We start from the raw sequence: 11,715 nt of genomic DNA, 5'->3' as shown, positions 1-11,715 counted from the left end.
TGCGACTATCTTGGCATTGCGACAGACTTGCATTGCGATAGACTTGGCATCGAGATTGATTTAAAGGCAGGACTAACTCAAGGACTTACCGACTCCATGGTGCTACCGATGGTGGCACCATGATTGGTTGGACTCATGACAGACTTGACGACATGGCTGACTTGAAGGTAGAGCAGACTTAGAGGCATGATTGAGTTGATCGCATAGCCGACTTGAATGTGTGATCAGCTTGATGGTGCAACCTACTTAACGATGCGATCGAGTCAGCTTTGCGACCAACTTGGAGGCATGATCGACTTGAAGGCATGGCAGACTTGGAGGCTTGGCTTCCTTGGCATCATGAGCGCCTTGGAGGCGCAACCGACTTTACATTGTGGTCGTCTTGACGACGTGGCTGATTTGGCATTTGGTTGTCCTGATGGTATATGGCCGACTTGACAGTGCAATTGTCTTAACAGTGTGGTTGAATTGATGATGTGAATCGAGTATAATGTCATTTTGACGGTGTGGCTGTCTTTGCAGCATGGCCAATTTCACGATCTAGTCATCTTAACGACACGGTTGACTTATCGGCATGACCATCTCGACAATGTGGCGACGTGATCATCTTGACATGGTTGACTTGAAAAATGATCGTTAATCTCATGAGAAAGTTGGCTCGACTTAGCCCACTTTTTGAATGTTGTCGCGCCTAAAAACTAAATGTCCCCTAAGTACATCTAAACTGGCTGCCCTTCCTCGACTCGCCTCCTTGAGAGCGGAATCCTACCGAGTAGAACAATTTTCGATCCAACAAAACTGTACTGGAAGCGTGTCTGGCAAGATCCTGCTTAATTCAGCAAAAAAAAAAGGAAACAGAAGAATGAATCTATCAGTGATTTGAATGCAGCAAGGTAAGTCCGTTAGAAGTGAATTAATCTTAATATGTTCATTTACAAGTGCCAAATCAATAAATGATACAGCAGAAATGTTGTTGCTTTTTATCCAAGACAAAATGAATACTCATCCAGAAGCTTCACAGGTAGTACAACGATGCTGAAAACATAAACAAGCTTCTCGAGTCACCTAAACTCAAAATTTCTGTCAGACTCTCTCCAAAGGGTTGAGCAAACCAATTATTCCTTCAACCTTTGGCTACAAAACAATGAGCATGGATGCTGATCGATGGCAGGTCTTTTTACTAGATGAAGATCGTTTCATGAAGAAGAAACTTGTTTTCTTGTCCTAAACTCTGAATTATGTCCTCCGAGTTATGATTTTGGTATAAATGTAATGAACATGTTAATTAGACAATTGCACATCGATTTCATTAGAAATCCTGTCAAGCACAGTCTTAGTAAACATCTTTAATTTCCATGTATCAACCCCTCAGAGTTCCATAATGTAGAACAGTGAAGATTCTTGTTTCTGTTGGATGAGACCTGTAAGCTAAGTCATTGATTTTTTTTGTGTTCTTACCCGAAGCAAAAGCAAGTTGGATTCCAAAACCCCTTTTGGGGGTAAGCTTATGAGGTGCCCAAGAAGTAGAAGTCCCTTGAGGCAAGACAAGGATGCAGAACGTGCAAGCCTTCCATGGGTCATTCAATTGCATGGAGAAGGCACCCTCAGACCTTCCCTATGCATGGAGAGGGGACAGAACAGGAGAGAGGGAATCAAGCCTCTTGTCCTCAAGCTTGCCATTCCCCTGGCCCTTCCCTTGGCTGGTTTCATCTTCTCTACCATCACTAGAAAGTGTAGAACACGAAACAGAGCCCCCTCCAGTGCTTCAAGCCGAGAGGGGAGCTTAACGATGGATTCCTCTGAATCCGTTTCCCTGTACGAGTCCGAGGATGAGGAGAGCTCACGAGGCCAGGAAGAAGCACAAAGAGAACTCGTGGAACACTGCGATCCCTCGGAAGTCGTGAGGGTGCAATGCCCAGAGAACTTGGAAGGAGAGATCGAGAGTCTGAAGTGTCTTGTATCTGCCATGGACGACAGAGCGAGCGAAGCCGAATCGCAGTTCCTGGACTACCGTGACGCGAAAGAGAAGGAATCGCTGTTTCAGAAGCTCCAGATCATGTGCTTGGGTTTCCAGCTCGAGTGCCTCGAAACCCGAAACCAGAGGCTCGAGGCCACCATTGCCGATCAACAGACAGCCTTGGAGAAGCTCGAGGAAATGAGAGCAGAGCACAAATGGCTTCGGAGGGAGGGGAAGAAGCTGGCCAAAGCAGATGGGCTTCATCTGCATGAAGCGCGACGGCAGGCTCGGATTCTAGGCGCTCGAGAAGCCGAGTTGTCGCAGATCAAAGAGGAGCTGCGATACGTCAAGGATTTAGCCGATCATCTGCAGGAGGAGAAGAAAGCATTGGATCAAAAGATGGACTCACTCGCAGCGAAATATCAATCTGCATCAGAGGTCACAATACTGCAGCCCTTCAGTAGTTACTGAGTACATCATATGCTTTGTCTGATACATTGTGTTCTTCTCTCTCATGCACATAGATTGAAGAAGATGGCAACATGAGGATGGCATCCAACAAGGAATTTCTCGATCAACTAGAGCAGTTCCGGCATCAGTGGTACCTGGAGATGGAGGAGCTCATCTATATAGGCTGGGTGGGTGCATGCTTAAGGCATGAGCCCTTGATGGATCAAGAAGAACAACTGCAGGAGATCATGGAGCTCCCAGCAGATGATGAGGCCGAGGCGCGCAAGGTGGAACTCCATGATTCCTCAGCAATTGCAGAGACTGGCCATGGAGCTTGCTTGGATGCTGCAGCAAGGAAGAATCAATCAGGTTCGAAGAAGCCAAGATTGCTGCACAAGCTCAAAGGATGGGCCAAGGGAGGAAAGGGGGTGTCGAAACAGCTTCGAGATTCGTGAGGATTCAGCAAGGGGTAAGATCGAACAAGGTTATTATTATTATTATTATTATTATATGTAGTTCATGAAAGTATTATTTTGGTTAGATTCTATTGAAATGTTTCCTCGATGAAAAACATTTCATTGAATCATTGACTTTTAGATTAAATGGTCAAAAGATCTATCCTATTTGTAAAAGTTTTTGACCAGAGTTCTTCTATTTGATAATCAAGTTGTAACTTTTACAAATTAATGAGTTATCACATACTTAGTTGGTTTTATCTAAGTTGTATAACACCCTTAACTCTGCAAGAATTTATATCTTTAACTTATGTCTAAGGAAAACTTTGTCTCTACATTTCATGTTTTGTCTTCTATGTCGACTCTCTTCATGCGACTTGGGCACTTCATTAAATTCCATCCAAGTTGCTTTGCTCCTCAGTTTGCATTGAGTTGAAGGTGAACTTTAAATGTGCCTTCGTTTGATGTTGCGTTGAGTTGCTCCTCCACTTGATCTCATAATGCGTCTACCAATGTATTACCTCATGCGAGATCATGCGAAGACTCCTTATCACTCGCTTGGTCTATTGAGCTTTGTGGAGTTATTATCATGTACCACTCAACATATATGATCTATTGCACATGATTCTCCCCCTAGAAAACTAAGACATATCTCTTCTAGATATCTATCTTATTAGAACAACTTCTTCTCTCATGCACATAGATTGGAGAACCGAAGACCATCATCCCTTTGGACTACTCTACCTTGCTAAATAAATTATGTACTATTCTACCCTCGGAACTTGGAGCTTGCTAGAGAAGCTCATCGGAACTCGTTAAGAAGATCGTCATGAAGTCCAGGAGCTTGCCGAGAGTCCGTTAGAATATTACCGAGAGATCGTCAGAAGTTCGCCAGAAGATCGTCGGAAGTTCGCCAGAAGATCGTCGGAAGCTCGTTGGAAGAAACTAGACTTACAGACTTGTTTAGCTTAGTAAATGTCTTAGATTTTATAGTTAGCACGTAATTTAGATTGGAATTGGGCCAACCCAATTATGGATCAGTTGGGCCCATGTAAGAACTACGTTGAGCCCAATGAGAGGCCTAAACAGTGATATAAGAAGTGGCACCGTCATGGCACAGTCTTCGAGATTATGTTAGGCGGTGGTACCGCCAGTTTTGGTGGTGGTATCGCCCCTGGCAGGGTGCCAGGTGATGGTACCACTAGTATAGATGGTAGTACCGCATAGTGGCCCAGTGCTAGGCGGTGGTACCGCTCAACGTAGTGTTAGTATTAGACTGACACTGGCGGTGGTACCGCCCGGACCCAAGAAACCCGGGATGAGATGTTTTTAGGCTCCAAGTTTGAATCAACTTGAGGCCTATAAATACCCCTCTCATTCCTAGTTAAAGTATACAAGCACAGAGAATTTAAAAAGAGAAAAACGCTATTGTAATTTCTTGTGAGAATCCTCATCTTCAAAGTTCCAAGTGTTAGAATAGTTTGAAAGAGGAATGAGTGCTTGTAAGGGTTATCTCCTAAACTTGGTAAAAGGAGAAGAAGGGTATAAGAAGGAGGTTGATCTTCGCCTATTAAAGATAGATCGATAGTGGATGCCGGTGGCTTTGACGGAAGAGGAATCGGCGGAGTGAATGTAGGTCAAGACGATCGAACCACTATAAAATTGGCGTGTTCTTTGGTTTGCATTTCTATTGTTGCCATTTACTTTACTACAGACCATTTTACTTACTTACTGCCTTTAATACATTTACGAACACGTGTTTTATGTTAAGTTTCTGAAATCAGCTTTTATCGTATGAAAATTTTTTTCGGAATCGACGTATTTTATCGCTGCACTAATTCACCCCCCCTCTTAGTGTTGACTCTTTTCCTAACAATTGGTATCAGAGCCCCGTTTTCTCATTTGGTTTAATACCTAAAGAGAAATGGTTCTTTTTGGCTTTCAAGAGGGTCACTCTTTCATTCGTCCTCCCTTTTTCAATGGGATGGACTATACTTATTGGAAAACTCGAATAAGAGTTTTCTTGGTTTTATTGAATCTCGATTTATAGCACATAGTCAAATTTGATTTTCAAAAGTCTTCTTTTCCAATGAACCATTGGAATGATTTGGAGAAGAAGATTTTTTCTCTAAATGTAAAGGCTATAAATGTCTTGTTTTGCGCCTTAGATAAAATTGAGTTTAATCGGGTTTCTACTTGTGAAACAGCCTTTGACATTTGCAATACTCTTGAAATCACATATGAAGGCACTAGCAAAGTTAAAGATTTGAAAATTAACTTTTTGATGCATGATTTTGAGTTGTTTTGTATGGAACCAAGAGAGACTATTGGAGACATGTACACCCATTTTACGGATGTCATCAATAGTCTAAAAGGACTTGGTAAAAGTTTTTCGAATCTTGAACTTGTGAATAAAGTTTTACGCTCACTCTCTAAAACTTGGGATTCAAAAGTAACGGCTATTCAAAAATAAAAAAAACTTGAACTATTTCCCTCTCTAAAAACTTATAGGGTCTTTAATGACCTATAAAATGACGTGCAATGCATGTGAAGAACTCAAGAACAACCTTCCAAAGAACAGAAAGGATTTGGCACTTAGAACACATGAAGACTACTCGAGCATAAGCTCAAGTGATAGTGAACTTGAACTACTCATGAAATTTAAAAAGTTAATTAAACAAAAATTAAAGAATAAAAAGAATGCAACTACTTGCTATGAATGCAAGAAGAAAGCAATCTTGGACGAATCAAACTCATTCGAAGACGAGGAGAAAATCAATAAAGGCAAGATGGCAAATTACGCCTTAATAGCTTTCGATTATGAGGTAATCAAAATACCTTTAATTTATTTCAAAATTACATGATGCTTTTCATGAGTTACTTTTAATTTAGTTTAAAATAATTATTTTTCTTAAAAATTACATGTTTAAAAATGAAAATGCAAAAATTATGATCATGCTAGTAATTTTGAAAATGATAATGAAAATTACATGTTTTATGTTAATATAATAAAATGTTAGATTTAAATCTAATGATGATCCTATGAATATTTTTCAAGAAGAAAAAATGTGTATCTTGATGATTTCCGATTTTGATTGAAATCATGCTTGATGTCTTAATGAAAATATTAAGAAGTTTAATAGCATGCTTAATGATGATGCATGGCTTTTGTATTGAAAACTAAGCTTGAAAATTTAGATTCACCTAAAAAGAAAAATGCATGACTACAACAAACAAAATGATCTTGATGGAAAATGCTTTATGTTTGATGAAATCAATTTTGATGATACATAATGAAGTAATTATGTAAAAAATATATTAAATATTTTGAAACCATATTTTGATGTCATGCATAATGATCATGCTTAATAAATTTTGAAATTATGCATGATGATTCTTAAGATTTATGGATTATCAATTTTTATGGTAATGAAAGTGGCTTTTTCGATTTTTAAACGTTGATGCATGTTTTTGGCATAAATAAAAAAGACATACTTCTATGAAATAAATCACATAAATTAAAACAACTAAAAAGAGAAAAAAATATTTTTCTTAAATTTTTTTCTTCTCTATCTTATCAATTTTTCACTAAGAGATTGATAAAGTTGTTTATGTCATTTTGAATCTCTTGAAAGTGATTTTGATTATTTGAATGAGTTTCATCTAACCATGATTTTTATCTTGATTTCTCGGAATTATAACTTAAAAATTCTTTTTATAAATCAAGATTATCTACTATGATTCTTTCTTTTCACTATTTGAGTTATTAAAAAAGAATCATAATATGTCTCTTGATATTCATAATTTATCTTTATTATTTATGCATCTCATCACCAAAATTCTCTCGATATTTTTCATGTGATTATGCATGAAAACTCTTGATATTATTTTGATGTATACATATGTGAAGTTATGATCATGCATGATAGGAGATAATGTAATTTGACTTTTTAATACCATCATGATTTGAAATATTTATGATTTGTATATCGCATGATATGATTGAATCATTATTGTAAAAGAAAAAGGAGATTATTAGCTTGCACATTGCAAAAGAGAACAAAAAATATATGCTAGCTTGAATGATAAACATGAGATTATGTTTATAATGCAAATTTATTGTTCTCATGATGTAAAAATTGATGTAAAGGGAAAAGAGCTACAAAATTATATTCTTTCCCTCTTTTTACTAATGACAAAGCGGGAGAAGAGTTGCTAATATGCACATCTCAAAGAGAAAGATGATAGCTTGCACAATTCAAGAATGAAGCAAAATTTGCTAACTTACGCATCGCAAAGAAAAGCAACAGTTGCTAGTTTGCACATCATAAAGAGAAGCAAAAAGCTTTCTTATCTCAAAAGATGTAAAACTTTGCCAACTTTCATATGTGTAAAATTTGCTAGCTCACAAATTGTAAGGAGAAAAACTTGCAACTTGCACAATGCAAAAGAAAAGCAAACATGCTAAACTTGCACATCTCTAATTACTGTTAGCTTGCATGATGTAGAACTTGCTATCTTGCTAGCTTGCATGATGATAAAATTGTTTGTTATGCAATGATTTAAAATTATGTCTAAACACTTGCTTAGATGATGCACTTCTCCTTTTTGTTGATGACAAAGGGGGAGAAGTATGATGTTATGCATAAGTTTTATGATAACATGTTGCTTGGATTTTTGAATCCAAGCATTCTACCAATATGGTATATTGATAGGGAGAGTTTATTTAAACTCCGACATCAATTGGTTATCATCATCAAAAAGGGGAGATTTTTGAATCTCAGATTTTGATGATGAAACCAATTGATAAGTGTTTATGATTTGATCTGCATTTTGAGTAATGCAGGATGTTTCGATCAGGATGAGACAATTAAAGCAGGAAGAATCATGTTGGGCCGGAGGAAAACATGTCAGAAGATTGGACGTCGGGCCGGAGGATCGGTCGACGTATCGACAGAAGGCTTTGGGCCATGGATTCGGGCATCAGGCCAAAAGAACGGATATTGCGCCAAGGATATCGAAGTAACGGAGGTCAACTGGTCGATTGGGCAATAGGCCACAAGAGAGGATGATGCGCCGAAGAATCGGACGAAACGTCGATGGACCAATGACATGCCAGATAACATGATTCATGCTTAGTATTAATTATCTAGATCGAAGTGTATTTTTACATGTGCAGATTAACTACGATAGCAAGGCATAATTCAAAATGAAGTCCTAAAGTCAAGAATGCAATTTCGTTGGGAGTTCGAGAGTTCATCGGAAGTCCAAACGTTCGTCGAAAGTTCTGTAGGAACCAACCGAGAAGTCTCAGAGCTTGCCAGAGAAGCTCATTGGAACTCACTAAGAAGATCATCGTGAAGTCCAGGAGCTTGCCGGGAGTCCGCTAGAACATTGCCGAGAGATCGTCGGAAGTTCGCCGGAAGAAACTAGACTTACAGATATGTTTAGCTTAGTAAATGTCTTAGATTTCTTAGTTAGCACGTAATTGGGATTGGAATTGGGCCAACCCAATTATGGGCCAGTTGGGCCCATGTAAGGATTGTGTTGGGCCTAATGAGAGGCCCAAACAGTGACCCAAGAAGTAGCACTAACGTGGCACAATCTTCGAGACTATATCAGGCAATGGTATCGTCAGTTTGGGTGGTGGTATCGCCCTTGGCAGGGTGCTAGGCGGTGGTACCACCAGTCTGGGCAGTGGTACCACCCAATGGCCCAGTGCTAGGTGGTGGTACTGCCCAGTGTAGTATTAGTATCAGACGGACAATGGTGGTGGTACCGCCCAACACAAGCGGTGGTACCACCCGGACCGAGGAAACTCAGGATGAGATGTTTTTAGGCTCCAAGTTTGAATCAACTTGAGGCCTATAAATACCCCTCTCATCCCTGGTTAAAGTACACAAGCACAGAGAATTTAAAAGGGAAAAACGCTATTATAATCTCTTGTGAGAATCCTCCTCTTCAAAGTTCCAAGTGTTAGAATAGTTTGAGAGAGGAGTGAGTGCTTGTAAGGGTTGTCTCCTAAACCCAGTAAAAGGAGAAGAGAGGTGTAAGAAGGAGGTTAATCTTTGCCTATTAAAGGAAGATCGATAGTGAATGCCGGTAGCCTCAACGGAAGAGGAATCGGTGGAGTGGATGTAGGTCACGACGACCGAACCACTATAAAATTAGCGTGTTCTCTGATTTGTATTTTTATTATTGCTATTTACTTTACTGTAAATCATTTTACTTGCTTACTGCCTTCAATATATTTACGAACACGTGCTTCAAGTAAAGTTTCTGAAATCGACTTTTATCGTACGAAATAATTTTTTGGAACCGACATATTTTATCGCTGTACTAATTCACCCCCCCCTCTTAGTGCTGACTCTTTTCCTAACAACCCATCCCACCTTATATGGTCTCATCCTTTGCCAAATGCCCCACTTATCTTGAGCATTGTCAAGTTTGGTTGCCAACATTAAGCTATAACTTGAACTTAGCCATTCCAACCTTTATGCACTATATGTTCTTCCTAGCTCACTTGTTCTTGTGGTGCCCGTCATGTGAAGAATTAGTTATTCCTCTAAATACCAATCTCGAATGCACACTGCTCTAAGTGACTCCTTTCTTACATCTCAATATTTGTTTCTCTCAAACGATCATGAATATTGGTTATGTTGAATCTCATATTTTGACGATGAAATCAATTAATGTGTTTGTGATCTAATCTGTATTTTGAGTGATGCAATACTAGCTTCGATCAGGAAAGATAATTAAAGCAAGAAGAATCAATGTTGGATCAGAGTGGAACATATCAGAAGATTTGACGTCGAGCTAGAGGATCGGTCGACATGTCAGTAGAAGGCTTCGTGTCATGATTTCAGGCATCAGGCCTAGAAGAGCGAACATTATGCCAAAGAGATTGAAGTTGTAGAGGTCAACATGCTGATTAGGCAAAAGACCGCAAAAGAGGACGATGCGTCAAAGAATTGGACGAAGCGTCGATGAACCAATGATATATTGGACAACATATGGTTAATGCTTTGTAATAATTATCTAGATCGAAGTAGTTTTAGTTCTAATTGAGTTGATTTAGAATGTAATTAGACCAACTCAATTAGGGACCAATTGGGCCCGAATTGAGGCTATTTTGGGCTAAGAGAAAGACTCATTTAATGACCCCAAAGTTGGGTCAAGCGGTAGCACTACCAAAGGCTTAGTCTCTGAGACACAATCTCTAAGACTGTGTCAAGCTGTAGTATCGCCAGACTGGGCGATGGTACCGCCCAGTGTTAGGTAGTGGTACCACCTATACATAGTCTCCTAGGCAGTGGTACCGCCTAGTGTCATGTTGCAAGCAGTGGTACCGCTAGGACCTAAGAAACATGGGATGAGACCTTTTTTTGCTCCAATTTTGAAGCCATTTTGGGTCTATAAATACCCCAACTATTCTTATATGGAGTAGCAAGAATTGAACATGAAATTGAGTTGAAAAAGGGGGAAAGAATACTTGAAAAAATTAGAAAACTCTCTTAGGATTTAGGATCACTTCTTCCTAGTATTTAGAAGTTTGTTTAAAGGGAGAAGTGAGGTCTAAGAAAGAGAGGCATATAAGGGTTGTCTCCTAAACCCGTGAAAAAGAGAGAGTGTAAAAGGGTAGTTGATCTTCGCCCATTGAAGGAAGATCATTAGTGGATACTGGTGGCCTCGACGGTTTACATTTACTTTAAGCTTTTTATTTTAATTGCAAACTAAATTCTTACTTTCACTACGCTTCCATATATTTTCAAGTCAAGCATCATTACGATATCGATTTTCATCGTACGAAGTTTTTTAAACTGACTTAATTTTTACATACGCACTAATTCACCTCCCCCCCCACTAGTGCTGACTCGATCCTAATAGTTGGTATCCGAGCCATATTTTTTTCTCGTTTGGTTTAATAACTAAAAGAAATGACTCTTTTTGGCTTTCAAGAGGGTAACTCTATTATTCGTCCTCCTATGTTCAATGAGACGGACTACACTTATTAGGAAACTCATATGAGAGATTGTTTGCTTTCATTGAACCTCGATTTATAGAATGTCTTTGAAAACATATTTCAAAAGTCTTCTCTTCCAATGAACGATTGGAATGATTTGGAGAAGAAGACTTTCTCTTTGAATGCCAAAGCTATGAATTCTTTAATTTATGCTTTATATAAAAATGAATTCAATCGAGTTTCTATTTGCAAAACGACTTATGAGATTTGACACAATCTTGAAATCACACACGAAGGCACTAGTAGAGTTAAAGATTCAAAGATTATCTTTTGATGTATGATTTTGAATTGTTTCATATGAATCCAAGTGAAACCATTGGAGACATATACACTTATTTTACGGATGTTGTCAATGATTTAAAAGCTCTTGGCAAATATTTTTCGAATCTTAAACTTATTAACAAAATTTTACGATCTCTTCCTAAAAACTGGGATTAAAAAATAACGGCAATACAAGAGGCTAAAGATTTAAACAAGTTTTCACTTGAAGAACTTATTGAGTCATTAATGGCCTATGAAATGATGTGGAAGGCATATGATAAACTTGATGGATATGAGAATAAACTTCCAAATAACAGCAAGGATTTTGCACTTAGAACAAAAGAAGACCACTCGAGCGAAAGCTCAAGTAATGTTGACCTTGAGCTTATAACAACAAAGTTTAAAAAGTTTATAAAACAAGAATCAAAAAATAAAAATAAACTTAAACAAAAGAAGCTACCAAAGAAGAAGAAAGTATCCAAGGCGGCTTAAGACGAATCGAGCTTATCCGAAGACAATGTGATGAATTATGGATTAATGACTTTCAATGATGAGATAAACAAAATCCC

At 38.5% G+C, this 11,715-nt stretch overlaps 1 protein-coding gene across 1 annotated transcript; it reads left to right on the top strand.

Moving 5' to 3' along the window:
• Positions 1-1,571: 1,571 nt before the first annotated feature.
• On the top strand, positions 1,572-2,881 carry LOC135672489 (protein CHUP1, chloroplastic-like). Its single transcript, XM_065180966.1, has 2 exons — positions 1,572-2,395; positions 2,482-2,881. The coding sequence occupies exons 1-2, from the start codon at positions 1,622-1,624 to the stop codon at positions 2,860-2,862; spliced, it is 1,155 nt and encodes a 384-aa protein (XP_065037038.1). The 5' UTR covers positions 1,572-1,621; the 3' UTR covers positions 2,863-2,881.
• Positions 2,882-11,715: the final 8,834 nt, after the last annotated feature.

This window comes from Musa acuminata, chromosome BXJ1-4 (genome assembly GCF_036884655.1).
Source record: "Musa acuminata AAA Group cultivar baxijiao chromosome BXJ1-4, Cavendish_Baxijiao_AAA, whole genome shotgun sequence".
NCBI classification, from domain to species: domain Eukaryota; kingdom Viridiplantae; phylum Streptophyta; class Magnoliopsida; order Zingiberales; family Musaceae; genus Musa; species Musa acuminata.
This window is presented reverse-complemented; position numbering and strand designations above follow the sequence as displayed.

What these genes read in the sequence shown, in the direction of transcription:
- LOC135672489 (XM_065180966.1), top strand. Translation starts at nt 1,622, where the DNA reads ATGGAGAGGGGACAGAACAGGAGAGAGGGAATCAAGCCTCTTGTCCTC. An exon ending in AATATCAATCTGCATCAGAG is followed by an intron (nt 2,396 to 2,481) that starts GTCACAATACTG and finishes TCATGCACATAG; the next exon opens with ATTGAAGAAGATGGCAACAT.